Source organism: Physeter macrocephalus, chromosome 4 (assembly GCF_002837175.3).
Source record: "Physeter macrocephalus isolate SW-GA chromosome 4, ASM283717v5, whole genome shotgun sequence".
Lineage (NCBI taxonomy): Eukaryota > Metazoa > Chordata > Mammalia > Artiodactyla > Physeteridae > Physeter > Physeter macrocephalus.
In genome coordinates, this window is record NC_041217.1 from 124,047,365 (window position 1) to 124,067,440 (window position 20,076).

The following is a 20,076-nucleotide window of genomic DNA, read 5'->3' on the forward strand; positions in this document are numbered from 1 at the left end:
CCCCGGATCGGGGCACGAACCCGTGTCCCCTGCATCGGCAGGCGGATTCTCAACCACTGCGCCACCAGGGAAGCCCTATTTACTTATTTTTTTAACATCTTTATTGGAGTATAATTGCTTTACAATGTTGTGTTAGTTTCTGATGTATAACAAAGTGAATCAGCTATACGTATACATATGTCCCCATATCGCCTCCCTCTTGCCTCTCCCTCCCACCCTCCCTATCCCACCCCTTTAGGTGGTCACAAAGCACAGAGCTGATCTCCCTGCGCTATGCGGCTGCTTCTCACTAGCTATCTGTTTTACATTTGGTAGTGTATATATATAAATGCTACTCTCTCACTTCATCCCAGCTTACCCTTCTGTACTATGTTTATGATGTCTCCTTGCACTTAAAAATTATGAATGACTTAGATTTTTTCCACATTGTACTTGACCAAATTTAATATTGTTTTTGTAGTAATCATTTAAGAAAACTCTGTTTTCTCTTAATGGCCATTTTAGTGCAACACTAGAAATGCCTTATGAAAATAGAGTATCTTGATTTATATGCCTGAAACCCATATTAGAATTTTCAGTTACCTCCTTGGTCTTTGCACTTCAATCGCTACTCTATAATTTTCGTGTGAAACTATACAGTTCTTAAATGTTTTAAATATTTTCCTCCTTTTTTTTCTTGTTAAATATGGAAAAAGTCTTGCTTTAAAGGGCACACACACATATTAGAGAGGTCTGAGTTTTCAAAAGAAAAATGAGTTAGGAAGGTAAAAAATACATAAAATATTTTTATTATGAGAGTGAATTACATAACCTCCTTCAGCCTCTTTCTGTTTGTTTGTTTTCTATCTATAGACTAGGGAGGATGGACTGATATTCATTAAGTGCCCTCCAGTATTTTAATTCTTAAAATCTTGTATTTTTATTTCTTCTGTTTCCTATTTCTTTACTTTCAGTGCCAGGCTTACTTTGTGTGCGTGTGTGTGCGTGTAGAATTGTATCATTTGACTCTCTCAAAAACTTTTTGAATGTTGTTGGTGGGTGGTAATGTTCTCATTTTATAAGGAGAAAAACAGAACCTCAGGAAAGAGTTAATGACTTGTCCAGATTCACACACTTTCATAAAAGTTAACATGAAACTCGAACTCCAAATTCTGAGACCTAGTCCTAGTATTCTCTTTCCTGAATGCTATAGAGCTAAACAAAGAAGTGGAGAGGTTAGAAAAAGAAAAAGAGATGAAAGGAAACAGTGTAGTAGTTGTGGTGTGCTGGAAAATGTTTAAGAGCTGGCTGGGGGAAGGGGAGGGCCCTGGTTTGTAGTGTTTGCTCATTTCCCTGGTGTAATTATCCCCACAATTTCAACCTATCAGTGTGGTGTCGCTGAAGGTAGAATTGGGAAGATATGCACACAGTAATGAGCCAGGATGAGTATGCTCCAGCATGCCACTGGTAGTGGATAAGTATTACACTGAATCATGAAAAAGGTTTTGAGAAACTGTCTCCAGATTTATAACTCAGGGGAAGGGGGAGCATAGTTTGGGGACTAGTACTATTGGTTTAAATGCTCCTTAGGCTTTCTCGTGGTCACGCCAAAGTTTTCATCTCAGCATTCCAAACCATTTCAGCCTGAAACCAAGGCAGAAAAAACCAGGAATTCAAAAGGAATTACACTTAAGTGCTTTCCTTAATATAACTATTGAATGTTTAAGTTTTTATCTCTCAGTTTGAAAGACACCTGATGTTGTTAGAGTTACAAATCAAAACACAATGACTATAAATACATTCTTTGAAAGAATCATGATATTTTAAGTTTGATAAGCATGTAAACTAAAACTTAGTAATCCTCTCATTAAGTCAAGCTATATAATTTATGTATTTTTTGAGAAATAATGTAAAAAAGGCCTTTAAATTTAGAGTGTTCAGAATAACTGTACGCTAATACTAACCCTACTATTCAAAGTAGGGGAAACAGAGGGCATTGATCTCAGTGGATTTTAAATGTGCTGATTCTGGGAGAAAAAAATTTTGTAATAACTTATCTTATTAATTATTCCTGTTAACAGGAATCATTAAATCAGAGAACTGGATTGAAGTTATGATATTTGTGGGGGAGAGGATATATGAACAATTTTTAACCTAAGATGACTGTGGTAAAGCATAGTTTAAAACTTTATTAACTTTTTAGAATCTCTGGAGAATTAAAAACCTCACCTCATTACCTGATTAAAGATACCTGTCTGATTTATTTTACCTTAAATCCAACATTTGGCCTAGATCAAGACAGGATAGGAAGAAGATTATCTTAAACGACCCTATCTCAGCTTCAAGAAGGGTATTAAGAAACACAGGAGATGCCTAGAGCAGCTGGGATCCAAATAATAAATGACTCAACAGCATAAAGGAAAAAACTGGAGAATGAAGATAATCTTGTCTGATATGTTTAGAAAATAAGGACGGTGATACATGAAGCTTTGAATAAGCAATAATAAAGTGAAACCTTTACAAACCATATTAAGGGGTTAGAGAAGTCAGTGGGAGCTTTGCCTAATTATCTGAAGAATGAAATGAGAGAAATTAATTTTAATTAAATTTAATTAATTTCTCTTATTAATTAATAGGAGAAATTAATTTTCTGAGAGTATTAATATCTTGATGTCTTACTTTCTAACCTTAATGTGACTCAACAGACGAGATCTTATTCAGTGTTCTGGCCTTAAGAAAGAAAAGCAGAGTCTACAATGGAAAACCAGATCCTAATTTAAATAGGTCGGAGGAGCCTCAATTTTTTTTTTACTATATGGCACTTATCAATAGCTTTTGGAGCATTTCATAAATGTTTCCTTCCTAACTGCTCTTTATCATTTTGTTCATAGCAAAGCTTTATCTCTGTATTACTCAAAAATCAGAAGATAAAACTTTAAAAAAATGTTCCCCCAAATCGAGGGGAATATACAGTTTAGTTTTTACGCTGTCAATTTCACCAAAGGCCTTGGTAAATATACCTAATCCATTGAAACTCTTTGTAACATTCAAAAGCTGTGCTGCAGAGCTAAACTGGAGTTGGGAGTGAGCAGAAAGAGGTGCAGGATAAACCAGAAAAAACTATTCCAATTCATCAATGTTTCTTTATGTGAAATGGGCATTTTACCAACCATCAATTACTATATGTTGTAGTTCTTAACCAATGAAAATAATGATAAAATCCCTACAAAGAGTGCTCTACTCCATTCAACATGGTGACAGCATTAATGTGTCCCAAACTACATTAATGAGGGAAGGCAAACCACAGATTTATGGGACTTTCCCCAAATATTTCCTGAAAATTTATCAATTACAAAAACTCTACTCACCTGCTCTGGATAGCCATCCATACTCCTTTGCCCTTTAGTTTGAATTAAGCACCGTCCAGGCTGAGGTCCCCGGGTGGCCTGTGAAGAGGGGATCTGAATAGGCAATGGTGACTGAAACTGCTGGATGGTCACTTTGTTTATGTTTCCCTCATATGGCTGCTGCTCCCGGCTACGATGTTGAAGGCTCTGGGACCCCATCAAGGTCTGGATGTGGCTGCCTGCCTGTGGAGAAGATAATCTGTCAGAAGATTCGTGGTGTTGAAAGGATGTGATTGAAGTAGAAAAAAAAAAGTACAGAATACCTCTCCAGTAAGTAAAGTGGCATCATTTGGGCTTTCAGCCATGGCTAGGAAGGTTAATGAAAAAACAGTAAGGGTCTGCCTGCTGTGGTTTGTGAAAATGCTAATATCGGAGCAAGGTCACGTTAAATACACTTGTCGTCATCTGATGTCTTGCCAAAGATTATTTGAGCCCCCATTTTAAGGAAACAAAGTTCAGTTTGAAAAATCTCAAGAAGAAAAAAAAATCACAACTTAAAAAATAAAGTGGAGTTCTATCTGGCATTTCATTTAGCAGGGAGAGAGATGTAATATATGAAACATCAGGGAGAAAATCATAGAAACTACTTTCTAATTCTGCAGCAAAAGAATTGAATTACATATTTGCCTTTATGCCACACACATATATAGTAAGCTTGTTCAGGTGAGTATAATCACTATTTATTAATTTTCTGCAATATTACATCAAGAGTATGGTTTTTGCAATCTTTAAGTTCCATTAAAAATTAATCATGTGATAAATTCCTGCGAATATCCGTAGCCTGTAGAGGCGCTAGATATGGAAAGGTCGTTAAAGTGAACTCTGCATGCAGATCATCTTCATATGAGCTTTCAGAGAGACTCATCAGTACCTCATTTAAAACACCAATGATCATTTATCAGCCCTTGAGGGTGGTTGCTAGAGGAGAAAGGGCATGCTTACTTTGGTCTCCCATCTTTAAATAACTGGTGCCTAATCCTGTTTCTCGTTCATTCTGATTGTCTCACCTTCATTCTAGTATGGGCTCCTTGAGTCATTTTACCTGATATATTTTCTGTCAAGCAAGCAGTTCTGTTTGTGAGCTGATAACCTAGAACATGCCATTTATTAACTTATTTAGCCATGCCTCGCAGCTTGTGGGGCTCTTAATTCCCCGACTAGGGATCAAACCCGTGCCCCCTGCAATGGAAGGGCGGAGTCCTAACCACTGGACTGCCAGGGAAGTCCCCTAGAACGTGCCTTTTAAAATTAAGTATGGTTTAACATGGGAAGTGAATGCTTATCTTTAATACTTTTTTTTTTTTTTTTTTTTTTTCGGTACGCGGGCCTCTCACTGTTGTGGCCTCTCCCGTTGGGGAGCACAGGCTCCGGACGCGCGGGCCCGCGGCATGTGGGATCTTCCCGGACCGGGGCACGAACTCGTGTCCTCTGAATCGGCAGGCGGACTCTCAACCACTGTGCCACCAGGGAAGCCCTATTTAATACTTTTAAACCTATGTTTTAATGCTGTGCTTGGTACTTCACCCATTATTATGGAAGGATCTGAGGAATTACTTCCTGAATTCATTGTCTTTCTTGTTGACCTTTTAAGGGTAGGCAATTTGGAATTTAAAAGTAAATCTCACCTTAGAATTTATTAGTTAGGAAAGTTTGTGAATTTTCCTGACTAATCAAGACTTTTAATTACTATGAAAAAGTCAGATTGGAGGTATAAAGGAAAAATTATTAAACAAGTATTCAAGGAAAAGATGAATTTTAATTATTTTAAAGTTCTTAAAGAAGAGCAACATAAGAGACATAGGAGATGACAGTGATCATGCAAAATCATTTGGAGAGGGAAGGCATATTGTTTGATTCCAAACAAGAGGTAATTTCAGTGAAGAAAATATTCAAAATTATTATTTAGCAATATGCAAGGCAAAGAAAAAAATCATTTGATTATATTTTAGATATCCAACTGATTGTCTTATCATGTACAACTTTTTACATTCAAAAACAGTAAAGATATTTCAGTCATGAGAAATTGGAGGAAAAGATGCAAAAAAAAATTTCAGGCTATAACAGCAAAATAACAAAACAATTATCAATATAATACTGTCTAATGCAACCAGGGATCAGAAAATTATGACATTATAAACACAACTAAGATAACCTCATAAAGGGCAAATGTGTATTTCTCTAATGTATCTATTTCCTTCTCAGAAATCTAAATGAAAGATGTCACAACTTTCTCAGCCATTCTAGAAGACTGAACACCCTTCTGGTCGAGTTTTTCCTTGTTGCAAATTCAATTCTCTCCTACCTCCTTGGAATTTCATGTTCTCTTGTTTGGTAGGCAAGGAAAGCTATGATAAACCCAGTATCACATTTGGAGCTGCTGTACTCTGAATGAAGTCACTGGCCTGATGAGTTATTTAGTTAGAGAAAATGATTTCCTGGAGTTAGAGGAGCTGGGGGTGTAGGCCAACCAAGGCTGACTGGCCTGGCTACTGAACAAGCAATTGATTTTACATTTATATCTGCTTCTCACATCCACTGGTATAATACTCATGGGTCTTCAGTTAGTCCTTGAGCCAATGGGAAAGAGGAAGACTGGTTGTTTAATTGAAAGTGACAGACAAGCAAAGAATTTTTACACCCAGAAAAAGAGAGCTCCAGAACATAGCTTTAGTCCCACAATGCATAATCCATTAGAAAGTCAATAATGACTGCTTAATAATAATTTCATTGATTAGAATATTCTGTTAATGGTCTATCTAAGGGTAAAATACCATAGATATTATAGAACTATACTAGCCTTTAGACTTATTTTTATGGTTTATTTTTTCCTTCTGATGGGACAGTTTAAACTTTAATTATGCTTTGATTTGAAACTCTTTGAGTGCAAGCACCACATCTTACTTACCATCTTTAATAACTGGCACAGTAACTGGCACTTAAAAAACAATAGCTACTATTCAAATACTAGGTGCTAGATAATGTACTAAAACTTACCTTATACATATTGCCTCCTTTAATCCTTACAATAGCATTAAGTGATAATTATTATTAGTCATTATTATTTAATTTTACTGAGGAGGAAACTAAGGCTTGGAGAGGTTAAGTAACTTTCCCCAGTAATTTGCACAACTGGTAAACTGGCCGGACTGGGATTTGAACCAAGGCTGTCTGGCAATCAGAGTTCATGCTCTTAAACACAAAATTACATTGCAACCACCATTCCCCAAAATTGTCTCTCTTCCTACAATAGTTGAACTATGAAACGAAAAGAAACCACAGAAAGGAACAAAAGGATCAGATTGTTAAGGGAGGATATATTAAATTTCTTTAGCAGCTCTTCAATTTGCCAAAGGGCCATTCCTACTTATTGAATTAGGTCTATTATCTATTTTAGACCCTACGTATGTGACTTAGAACTTTATACTTGAGCAATTAGGAGGATACTCTGTGTATTTAGTAATCTTTCCATGATTATGAAATAACTACACTCATGTTCACAGATGGCTTGGCAAAGCATAAAGTGGGCATGGAAGGAACATTCTGTAAAATGATTCTGTTCACATCAGTAGCAGTTTTTTCACTCTTTATTGGGGCTACCGGGTGCAGTAAATGAGGATGGAGAATGACAGCTATAGAAAGCAAAGAATTAACACTAAATTCTTTGTGAAGGTAAGCAAATATAAATGACACAAGACATCTAAAGGGACAATTATGGTGTGGAGGGACTGTAAAGAGTAAGTTATTTTGACTGGCACAGAGGCTTAAGAAAGGTAATAAGGATGCTCATGATGAAGTACAAAGGACTGATGAAAATGTAGGAAATATCGAGACTGGATTTGTTCAGATATAGAGGGTTAGCTATGAGAACACTGACTCATACTGAAGGAGAATTTGAACATGAAGGTTTCTATAAAGGCTGAGGTACACATTTTGAATGATAAAAAGAAATAGAGGAGATTTGACATTTGTTTTGAACTTTCAATGGGAGATTGGACAAAATAACATGTATTTGAGAATAGTGATGGAATATGATGTTTTCAAGTTGACCCAAAACCATACTGTCAAGGTTTATGGGGAAAACTTCAATATCTATAGGACCCAAGGAAATATTTATGTCAAAGCCACAGAAAAGAAATGTGATTTGATACCAAATGGCACTGTTCATACGCAATTCATCTCACAGCTCATCAGGCTTATTGTGTGGAAATTTGAAGTGCTTGGGAGGTTTTGTATGGTATAAAATAAATGACTTTTTCACTACAACAAAGTTTTGGTTCACACTATTTTCTTAGAAAAGACTGTTAGACTGAGAAGTGTATTACTCAATTTGGTTATCAGTTTTACTACCCATCTTGGCTCTTGGACCACTTGTGGTGCTCCCAAAAATCAAACACAGCCTCAAAGGATGACAGTTTATGCCACTGAGAATATTCAAATGGGTACAATTCATTCTCTAAAATTAAGTTCAAAGAGTTCTAAAGATGTTTGGGGTCAGCGTCAACAACACAGAATTATATACAAAGGATAATTAAGCAACTGATTTCAAGGAAACATCAGCACTCATTTAAATGAGTCAGTTTCAGTAATTTTGTAAAACAACAACAAAACAGTCCTATCACTTTCTATCTGCACCATGTACTCTGCAGTGTTTCTCCTTCCTTTGTTTTTTTTAAAATGCACTTTCGGTTTTAGAAATCGAGACAGTAGGATTTCTGCTTCCGGTATATGGAGTAGATATACTGTTCCCTATTCCTTCCATTAAGAACAAGGAAAAACTCTGGACATTGAACATAAACAAATATAGGAACTCTGGGAAGTAGACTGAAGAAGCTAAGGACAAAGTAACGAAATGGTGGTAAATTTCTCAGGTTTTATTTTTGTGTCATATATCCTGGACTAGGAGTTGAAAAAGTGAGCATCCCCTAAAATGCCAACCAGTGCAGACAAGAAAAGCCCCAACAAAAGCCTACCCTCTCTAGCCAAAGAACCAGGAAAAAGGGGCATCCTAGCAAGACAGAAAACTTTTAGATTGCTCTACTACAGCCAAACAACATGGAAAGAACTGTGGTCCCATCCCAACAATGCCAATAAAGGCCAAGTGGGAAGCTGATACTTCTACCCTTGTAAGGATTTAACAAGGCACAACACTCCTGCTGGGGTGGTGTCAGAGAAGGCCAAGTAAGGTGTCACTGCATTCGTCCCCACTGGCCAGTAGTAAGCCACTCCTCACCCAATGGTGTCAATGGAGACCACACAAGGAGCATGAACGTATACTCTGACCCAGCAGTAATGAGGCACTCCTCTATCTTCCCATTGGGGTGGTTAGAGTAGGTCTTAGTAGAGAGTCAGGATTTTCTCCATCACCCAATTATAATGAGGCTACTCCCACTGAGGTATCAGTGGGGCCATCTGGGAGCTGGAACTTCAATCCCCACCTAGCAATAATGAGGAGACTTTGCCTCAAGTGTCACTGGATGCTAAATGGAAAAATTGGACTTGTACCTCCACTTGGCCAAAATGAGGTGCTCCACCGTTCCCCAACTAGAGTGGTGTCAGAGAAGGCCAGTTGCAACAGATGGTTAAATACAATCCAGAGTTTTATAACATAATATGAAAATGTCTAGGTTTTAATCATACCAAGGACCAGGAAGACCTCAAACAATGAAAAAAGACAACCAATAGAGGCCAACATTGAGAAGACAGAAATTAGAATTACCTGACAAAGATTTTTAAGACAACAATTAAAAAAGTGCTTCAATGACCAATTACACACATGCTTGAAAAAAAACTAAAAAATAGAAAACTTCTGAAGAAATATAATGTCTTAGCAAAGAAACAGAAGATATAAAGAAGAAACAAATAGAAATTTTAGAGCTGGAAAATACAATAACTGAAAATCTCTGTGAGTAGACTTAGCATCAGAATGTAGAGAACAGAGGAAAGAAACAATAAACTGAAAGATAAGACAGTAGAAATTATCTAATCTGTAACGGAGAGAAAACATTGAAAAAAAATGAACAGTCTGAGAGACTCTGTTCAAAAGTTCCAACAGTAATATTATCAAAGAAGAGGAGAAAGAAAGTGGAGATGAAAAATTAAAAGAAGAAATAATGGCTGAAAAATTCTGAAATTTGGCAAATCTTATAGATTTAAGAAGCAGAGAGAATACCACACAGGGTAAACCCAAAGAAATCCATGCACAAACACATGATAATCAAACTTCTGAAAACTAAAGACAAAGGAGAAATCTTAAAAGCAGCTGGAGAAAAATGACGTCTTACCTATAGAGGAAAAACAATTTGAATGACAGTGGATATCTAATCAAAAACCATGGAGAACAGAAGGAAGTGACACAATATTTTTCAAGTGCTGAAGGAAAAGAACTGTCACCCTGACATCCTATACTTGTGCAAATATTCTTCAGTAATCAAAGGGAAATTGAAACATTCTCAGATAAGGGAAAATGAAGAGAATCTGTCACCACTAGACTTATCCTAAAATAATAGCTAAAGGAATTTCTCTAAATCAAAAGAAAATGATAAAAGAAGAAATTTTGGAACATTAGGAAAGGAGAAAGAACATGGCAAGCAAATATATGGGTAAAAAAATTAAGTTTTCTTTTACCTCTTGAATTTTCAAAATTATGTTTGATGATTGAAGTAAAATTATGTTACTGTCTGAGGTGATTCTAAATGTATAGAGGAAATATTTAAGACAATTATACACTGAGGAGGGTGAAGGGACATAAAAGAAGGTAAGGTTTCTATACTTCAGTTGAACTGCTAAGTGATGATGCTAGTAGACTCTTATAAGCTATGTATATATAATGCAACACCAGGAACAATAATTCAAAAAGCTACACAAAAAGATATACTAAAAACACTGTAGATAAATCAAAATTAAATTCTAAAAAAAATTCAAACAACTCAGAAGAAGCAGGAAAAAGAAATTAGAGAAGCAAAAAAAGAGAACAAACAGAAAACAAGAACTTAAATTAAGACTTAAACCTTAATGTGTCAAATTAAATGCATAGAGATTAAATACACAAATTAAAAGACAGATATTGGCAGGCTGGATTAAAGAGCATTACTCAACTATATGCAGACTATAAGAAGTCACTTCAACTATAATAAGCTAGGCAGGTAGATAGTAAAAGAATAAAAAATAAATACCATGCAAATATGAATTAAAGGAAATGAGAGGTGGCTACATTAATACTAGATAAAGTGGATTTCAGAGCAAAGAAAATGTACTAGGAATAAGGAGGAATTTTATAGGATGAAGAAGAGTCAATCCACCAAGAAGACATAGAAATCCTAAATGTATACACAACAAACAACAGAGGTGCAAATGTGTAAAGCAAAATTGATAGACCTAAGAAAAAAATAGACAAATTCGTTATTGTTATAGTTGGAGATTTCAACACCCTTCTCTAAACAACTGATAGAAGAACTAGACTGAAAATTAGCAAGAAAAAGAATTCAACAATACCATCAACCCACCAGATCTAATTATCACTTACAGAACATTCTGACAGCAGCAGGATACACATTCTCTTCAAGTTCCTATAGAATATTTACTAAGACTATATCCTGATTTGGAAAACAAATCTCAACAAATTTAAAAGAACTGAAATCACACAGAATGTGTTCTCTAACCACAATATATCAAACTAGGAATGAATGATAGAAAAATAAAAGGAAAATATTCAAACACTTGGGAACTAAACAATAAAGTTCTAAATAATTCATGGATCAGAGGGGAAATAAAACAATACATTGAACTGAATGTAAATGCAAATTTGCAAAATACAGCTAAAGTAGTGCATATACTAGAAAAGAAGACACCGCAAATCAATAATTAAGATACTACCTCAATAGTTTAGAAAAATAGGAGTCAAATAACCCAAAAGCAAGTGAAGGTAGGAAATAATAAAAAAGTTCAGAAATTGAAACTTAAAATGAATTACAGATAAAAGAATAAAACAAAGAGCTGGTTCTTTGAAAAGATCAATAAAGTTGACATATTTCTAGCAAGACTGAAAAAGAAAAAAAAAGACACAAATTACCAAAATCAAGAGTGAAGGAGATATCAATAAAGACCCTGCAGACATCATAAGGATAATAAGGTATAATACTACAAATAACTCTACATAAGTAAATTTGACAACTCATATGAAATGGATCATTTCCTCAAGAAACACAAACTACTATAACTCACACAATATGAACTAGGTAATTTGAATAGTCCTGAAACTATCAAGGTTGGATATAATTTAAAAACTTCCAGGAAAAAAATCTCTGGGCCCAGATGGTTACACTGGAGAATTCTATCAAACGTTTAAATAAGAGTCAACAGTAATTCTACACATACTTTTCCAGATAATAGATGAGGCAGAAAAGCTTCCCAATTTGTGAATAAAACCACATAAGGACAGTACAAAAAAAAAAAAAGAAAGAAAGAAAGAAAAAGAAAACTACAGACTAATATCCTTTAGAATACAGATGCAAAAGTCCTTAACAAAATATTGGCAAATAGCATTCAGCAATATATAAAAAGAAACATCATGGCTGAGTGGGGGTTACTTGAATAATACAAAGCTTTTTCAATATTTGAAAATCAACCAATGCAATGCCTTGTATTAATGGGCTACAGAAGAAAAATCATGTGATCATATCAAATGAAGCAGAATAATGTTGTCGTGAAGATGAGTGTATTTATGTCAAGCACCTTAGTACAATGCCTAATATGTATTGTAGATACTGTTTTATGATTATGACAACCAAACTGTTAAGCTTTATTTTTTTCTTCTTGTGTTGTTTGTATTCAGCTAGGGCAATTTTGATGCCAAAAATCTATGTTCTCCCATTTGGACATTAGAGGACAAACTTTTACAAATACATGAAAAGGAGCTCTAAAGCTTGAAGGAGAGGGGGTAGGAAGTTGCTGTTTCTCTTGCCCTAGGGACTTGGTGACAGTGCATTCTGTTGGCACAGTGCAGTATTGCGGGGGGGGGAGATTCAAATTATTTGCTGATCTTAAATTTTTTAGAGCCAAATACTGGTGATATACTCCAGTGCTTCAAATGACAGATAAAAAAGTGAGGCAATAGGGCCTATCCCTTCAGTGCATATGCCTTAGGATGGCAGCTGGCTGATATGTGCAGGCAGTTGTTTGTGGCTTAGTGTATCTCTATAAGCACATTTTTCTGTGATTAAATGTCAACTTATAAAACATAGCTCTGGAATTGGAAATTATTAATCAAAATGAAAAAACAACAGAGGATCCATAATAGAAAAAATGGTGAAATTAGAGCTAAATCTACACATTCCACCTACAGTTTGTTGTGTGATGGTGCTGACTTTTACATTCCTGAAATAAAATGAAAAGGAAGATGTTAGCACTAACAATAAAAGTTTGACAATCACTTATTTTGCCCTTAAGATTTCTAGGAACCTAAAAGTAATGGAGTAAGTCAGATAAAAATCAAGTGTCAAGAAATGACACCTTATCATTTTGACATCCTCTATTTGGCAGCAATCCTTGATCATCTGCCAGTTGTCATGTGGTTTAGGTCTTCAAATTACATACCCAATCACAGACATTTTCATTACAATGGATTAATTTCCCATTTTATTTTTGCTTTTATATTTCTTCTGAAATGAAGATAGTATAAATGTTATTGAGTTAGCTCCATTTTCTGAAGTAGAATAGTCATTTGTTTTAAGGAACATCTATGTTAAGAATTGATGAAGTAAGTAGTTTTAATCTGCCACTGTTTTCTATTGCTTTAATCTGTGGCAAGGTTTTTTTTTTTCCTCTCACTTAATAGCCATTTGATAGATACTCTTTGTGTTTGCACTTTTATTAAGGAAATAATTTAGAGTCAGTCTGGATAAGAACAATCTCCTGATTTTATGACAGTAATGTCCCACACTACTGGAGATAGCTATATTGTTGCACTGGTATTAGGAGATAAAGTAATGTGCTTTGTGAATTAAAGAATTACAAAAGCGACTGTGAAACTAAACAATACTTTATTCAGCTGTCGTTCTTGCTGTAAGTTAGAGAAGAATTTTCCATTCACATTTCTACAACTTCCTACCTGCACTATTTTTCAGAACAAATTTAATTACATAATAGGAATAGAATAAGTTTTAAAAATACCTATGAACTAAATAATACTAAAATCAACGGATTAAAATATATCATCCTGGCTGTTCAGATTAACAAAAGGAATATTTGAAATGGATCATTAAATAGAGAAAATTATTTCATTGATTTTTTTCAAAAGCTTCTTCCTGATTTAGCCACTAAGTGTATGGAACTGCCTCTGAAGGATCCCATTATCATGAAATTTTTGACTTCCTACTGGCGATGTACTCTTGCTTTGGCAATTAATTCTTGTTTAGCAAGCAAGTCTTTATATATTTTCAGCCTTCTCTCTCATATAAATAATTTCCAATTATAGGGAGATTTGAATCTAATTGGATGTATTCATTCTTATTTCTCTAGTATAGCAAAAGGCATGGCTTCATGGGCACACTGGAAAAGGTAACACAATCATCAGTCAATAAACTTTTTTTAAAAAGGTACATTTAGTTCCTGAATAACAGTTCTGATACTGGTAAACCCAAAAGAAGTGCAATATGAAATTCTCAAGACTAGATTTGAACGCTTAGCTTACAATTCCTGTAATTGTTCTTTGGATAGTTCTATATATTTTAACTTGTACAACCCCAAACAGTGCATTTTTATCCTGTTCTAGAACAATAACATATTAATTCCATAAAGGCCATGCTGAGGCTAGTGTGGTGGAGACAGAGGCATGTATTTGTTAGGGAGGGAAATTAGTGGCTTTCTTAATATAGACACTAAATATAAGCATCAAACATTTCAATGAGCCTTCAATACGTGTTTGATAGATGCCTAAAAATGTCATCAATAGTTGATCCTTAATCACAGAAGTCCCATAAGATATAATTTTCACCTACTTACTTTATTCCTAATCCTTCCTAACCTGGAGTGATATTTATGACAGTGGGTATGTTCACTTCTCAGGCAACTGGTGTGATTGGAACTGTTGCTTAAAACTCCCTTTTCAACCTAAGGGTAAAATTAAGGTGTGGATACTTACTATTCACACAAATATTCAGTTCCAGATTATTTCTGAATACTGAAACTCAAAGGAGAGTGGAGTTGCATTATCATCGATCTAGAGAGTCAAAGTTCTGCTAGGGTTAGAGGTTCTTTTTCATTTGGACACATTTGGTATTTTCCCACAGTTCCGCTTTCCTTTTTAAACTTATGTACCTTGAAAAAAGTGACTTTTGGTCAAGAGAAAAACTCAATATATTTGTGTAAGAAATGTCTCTCTGGGGGCAAGAGATAGTGCTAAAAGTTTTTGTTTATTTGTTTTTGATAATTAAAAAATCTATAATTGTATGACTTCATCAATCTACCCTTTCACTGACTCACTTCTCGTTTTGGGGGCAAAGCTCACTGATAACAAATGCATTTGACTGCTATTTCTTCTTGAAGTCCAGCAGCCTCAGTAGAAGTGACACCAACATGAGTGAGGGTCATAGGAAGAGGATGGTTGAGGGAAGCAAGGAGAATCTCAACCTACCAACTGACTCAAAAAGATCTCTTTTCCTAATGTTTATAAAAATGTTTGGAGTTCAAAATGACTCTATATGCAGGATTCCAGTCTGTTTTTGAGTTTCAGTGATGACCCAGTCTACCAGAAGAAAAATTTACTGCAACCAGTGCAAAATTTGCTCCATCAGAGGAGAAAAATGAGGCTTGGGAAAGAGAATCAGAAAAGAGGGACCCAGGTTGTGCTTGGCATTACTCACAGTAATAGAGAATATTGGTTTTGTTTGCTTATGGACTGATGAAGTCAAGGCATTACTCCTGGGCATTCTTCACTGTTAATAATGCATATTGCTTTAGGAGGGATAAAACACAAAGCCTCAGGTGAAACTTACACTACTTGACCTATTTCTTTCTGTACAAAAGGAGAGTTTAGCTACGGCATTGACATTCACTAAAGTTTCAGAAGCATTTTTTTTAAAATTTCAATATTACTTTAAACTAGAACAGATATGCTTGACTTTTATGTTATTGATGGAAATAGGAAACATTTCTATTTCCCTGTCTCTTATCTCTCATATGTTAAGGTTTACACTGTTGATTTTCATATCTGCTTCATCCACACCTTGACTTGCTCTCTTATAGCCTCAGGATTTGTTCTACTTGTTGCCATTCCTATGTTTTCTAATATTTAAATCTTCACCTATCTTTCTTGTCTATTCCAGACTTTCCTCTTTTTCTGTGTAAGTGAGTTACATCCGCCTTCCGCCCCTGCCCCACCTCCTGTTCCCTGCCTTTGATATAAGGGATTCCAACAGCAATAATGTCCATTCTCAGTTAAATACAAAAGCCAATAATTGTAGTTACATTTATTTCAGTTCCACATATATAGAGTACTGATAGCAATATTTGTTTATAAAGGCAGTAATTTTGGAGAAAATTACTTTTCAATGACTACAACTTAAAGATTATACATTTTAGATAAGATTTTTTATAGCATGTAAAAAGATTTTATTTAAATTACTAAATGTATAGCTTGATTTTTCTTAAGTTGATTTTCTTTTAAACATCTACTTATTTTAAAATGACATAAATTTATTCTTATCCTGTGAAAAATTCTACAGCAGACTGATTTTTGTTACCAAGTGAAAAATCAGTCCCATTAGTAGTTTGATTCAGTTGTTTTAAACACAAATGATGGTGTGGTTGTATAGTCAATAGCAAAACAATTTAAGATTTTCAAAAGATATTTTAGACTTGATCTTTCTATATATGTATAAAAAGAAACAGTAAAATGCATTATACTAAGAAACATGACAAATGGCAAAATTATAATAAGGAATGTATGTTAATAAATTAAAAAATTTTTTAATACATCATATGGTCTGAAAAAGCAAAAATTTCGATTTGGGGGCCTGTGAAAGAAAGAATTAAAAGAACATAAAAATGACCAAACCCCACATAATTTCTTTTAGTTTCTGCTAATGAGTTCCTGGGCATGCCTCAGAGATGACGAGCATCTGGAAATCCTGAAGCTCTTAATGGCTGAGCTTGCAATGGCTGGCATTGTAGATGTAAGAAAATCATGGGCAAGTTCAGCATAAGGGGCATGTCTGTGAGCCAAGACTAAATTAGCTACATTTTTATACCTTTTTCTTCAACTATGTACATCCTGATGTTGACCCTTGATACCCACCTTTATTATTCTAACTGCCAAGTCATTATGCACTTAACCTAGAATAACAGACACTTGAGGAGGGAAGACTCACTAATGCTGAAAGAGACCTTTGAATGTCTAGTCTTTACATATTAAAGCATTTTCAGATTTAATATCACTGGAATTTTAAAGTTTCTTGGTTACCCTTTCAAGAAGAGAAATGTTTTAAGTTTCACTTGTTTTAATATGTCACTTCAGCCTTTTTGCTGCAATGTTTTCCTGCTCCAGCATTTTAACATACCCTTACAGGTATTATCCTTCAATTTAAAATCTTCTCAGGGATATTCAACCTTTTTAAGACTCTCAATACTTTTAACAGAGTTTATCATTTCAGATGTAGAGAAAAACAGCCCTGTCATCCTTATGGAGAATTCTACCAAATCAGAGTACAATGTCTGACTTTAAAATGAAAATGGTTTTCATTTATATTTTAAATTATGACCTTCGTACTATATTGGTTACATTTAGGAGAGTCATCTAAAATATTTAGTCACCCATGTGATCTTGGCAAGTAACCTAACCTCAACTCCAAGTCTCTAACTGAGAAAGTCTAAATTCAGTTTCTTCTTTCATTAAAGTGGACAAAAATAATAGTGTTTACCTCATATGATTGTTGTGAAGATAAGATGAACGAATACATGAAAGCATTTAGCACAATGCCTGATACAGGGTAGTATTTAATGCATGGTACCTCATAGCTCTTACCATGGTGACTGCGACTTAATCCAATAGACTGAAGCAGTAAAAGCAATGATGTGACACGACTCTAAAATGCAGATATGCCTTCTGAGCACTTTTGTTAAAAACTAAAGTTTTTAACAGCAATTCTCAAAGTGCTCAAGTAGTACTGTCTGGAATTTGAGGGTGTGAGGGTGGATTTACCTTACTGTGACATGATCTTCTAGCAGTGATTCGCAGACTTTTTGAATTAATGGACACCAGAATTTGAGATTCTGGAGACTAACATAGCAAGAGAGAATCTAAAAACTACCTCCTACTATTATGCCACTGAAAAAAGAGGCTAGGATTTAACACCCTCAACACTTTGCCATATATTAGCCACTCTCAGGTACATAGAACAATGATGGTAGATAGAGGAGCAAAATTCTTTCTGATAGATGAACACATTTTGTTTATTTTATATATCTAAACCTCCGGATCCACAGCTTGGAGGGTACCCACATTTTTTCTCCTGTAATGCTTGGAGTACTGCTAGGCATAGCCATAGGTATTACCAATATTAGTTCAAAAGATACAATAACTAGAACAGAGAGCCACAAGTTCAATCATAGTCTTTCTAAAATGGATTTCCCACTGAATCTCTGCAGCATCACAGTACTTTCTGATCACAGTAGTATCACAGTACTAGTACTACACAGTAGTATTATCCTAGTAGTAGCATTATAGTAGTATCTCTTGGCATAGAGATAAGATTTAAAAAATCCTCTGCAGAGACTTTGAGAAGCAGACTCAAATGGGGTACTGACTAAGACTTCTTCACCACTTATTATCCTTGATTCCACATTCCATTTGTAGTTTAATTTCTGATTTTTCATTCTCATCCTATCTAGCCTAATGACTACTTACTTCAGGACAATGGCAAAACCAACACTGACTTTAAAAAAAATTGATTGTAGAATAAAATATAAACTCAAAGAATAATAGTACAACGTTCACTCCTATATTGGTAAATCCAGCAGCCCAGGCTAATAATCCCATTACCATTTTCATTTCCTTAGGTTGATTCTCACTAGAATTTTAACTTGATATCCTCAATTAATATATAATAAAAAACTAAAATTGAATATTTAAAGCATTCTTTATTCTCTTTACTCTGTGATGTAATAGGTAAACATATCCATTATTAGGTTCTAAAGTCTCAGATTTTAGGCAAAAGTATTATAACATAGAGTAGTCACAAAATGCTTATGATAGTAGGAAGAAGCTATATATGAGTTTACACATGAAAGACATGGTAAAATTTTAAATACATATTACATTATTTCACATTTGACAAGACGTATAAAAGGCTACTGAAATTTTCAGATAGATTAAACAATTATTTTAGCCATTAACAAGAATAACTAGCTCACAAATGTTTAATCAGTACAGAACTGCATGGGGTTCTCAAAGCAAGTAGAGAAGCAAGCAAATGATCATCATGATTTGTATTGATGATATGATTAAACATAATATTATGGACTTTGAAGATAGATTTTATGTAAAATGGATGCATGAATGGATAATGTAAACACCTGTTAATTCCATTTAGAGTAATAAATGAATAAGGCTTTTCCTTTTATGGGAAAATTATAGTAGCCCTTTGCAACTAAGTCCGTGATTATGGTTCTCTCCTTTGGTCAGGTTATGTAAGGGTCCTTTGGCTCTGATAGGTACTCCTTCAATTTTCTACCATCACATTCACAGTCTCCTCTTTTTTCATAAAGAAGCAGATTTCCCTACTTTCCTGAGATTTCCAACTTCCCCTTCACCAATCGCTTCTCATCAGCCTTTAAATATAATCAGGTGTTTGCCATCTTGAATATTCCTTCTGTCTTCCTCATATCCCCTTCCAGATTCTACCGTAATTCTCTTTCCTTTTAAAAGGAAACTCCTTTCTTGAGTTTTTTGTAAAGTTTCTCTATTTCTTAATGTAGGTTCCTATGGATTCTGCCCCGTCAGTTAAGTAAATTACTTTTGCCAAGACCACCAATAACCTTTTTGTCGCTAAAGCCAAGGAGCCTTTACTCACTTACCTTGCTTGATTTTTTTTTGCACCATGTGATACTGTTGACCCTTCCCTCCTTTAAACATTTTTTTCTACTTGATTTCTAAGGTGCCACTTTTCCTTGTTTTTCCTTCTACAGTTTTTTAGTGGTCATCGGAGTTGAAAGCGCATCTATTCTATTCCAACTGATTAGTCAAGGCTAATCATATAATTCCATTCATCTTGCTAGGGGTGAGAAGTCCTTAGCTATTTTGGATCAATGAGATGTAAAAAGAGGCTTGTGGGGGGATTTAGGGAAGAAAGGTTTTGCTTGTAAGAGACAGCTATGGGAAACTTGGTTCTCTCTCCTGATGGATTGGAAGGAGGAAGCTTGTTATCTTCAATTGCCATAGGTAGCCATCTGATAATTATGAAAGGAACCAATTTTAGGATAAAGCCAACAATATGAATGGAAGAGTGGAGAGGGAAAAAAAACCTAAGTATTTAAAATTATCTAACTGAAGACTAATCTGAGCCTTACCCTAGATCTTGTCTACTTCTTATGTTAGCTAAATATTTTAGTGTTCAAGCCTGGAATTTTCTATAACTTGTGGTAGAAAGAAACTTATTGACAAAATCGTTGGTCATTCCTTCTCTGTTCTTGTTTCTAA

General features: G+C 34.8%; 1 protein-coding gene and 1 long non-coding RNA gene across 14 annotated transcripts in view; one reads left to right on the plus strand and one right to left on the minus strand.

Moving 5' to 3' along the window:
• LOC129392086 (uncharacterized) overlaps positions 1–3,609 on the plus strand; it is a 55,616-nt gene extending 52,007 nt beyond the window's left edge. The window contains exon 3 of the long non-coding RNA XR_008617230.1: positions 3,531–3,609. This is a non-coding gene — a long non-coding RNA (uncharacterized lncRNA). The remainder of the gene's footprint in view (positions 1–3,530) is intronic.
• LRRC7 (leucine rich repeat containing 7) overlaps positions 1–20,076 on the minus strand; it is a 499,495-nt gene that overhangs the window by 66,260 nt on the left and 413,159 nt on the right. For 11 of the 13 annotated variants that reach the window (XM_028489260.2, XM_028489268.2, XM_028489261.2 and 8 more), the window contains one exon: positions 3,348–3,569. In XM_028489260.2, the coding sequence (XP_028345061.2) occupies positions 3,348–3,569 (222 nt within the window). Of the gene's footprint in view, positions 1–3,347; positions 3,570–18,907; positions 19,827–20,076 lie in introns of those variants that run through there. The other 2 variants (XM_028489265.2, XM_028489264.2) reach the window with 2 other exon arrangements.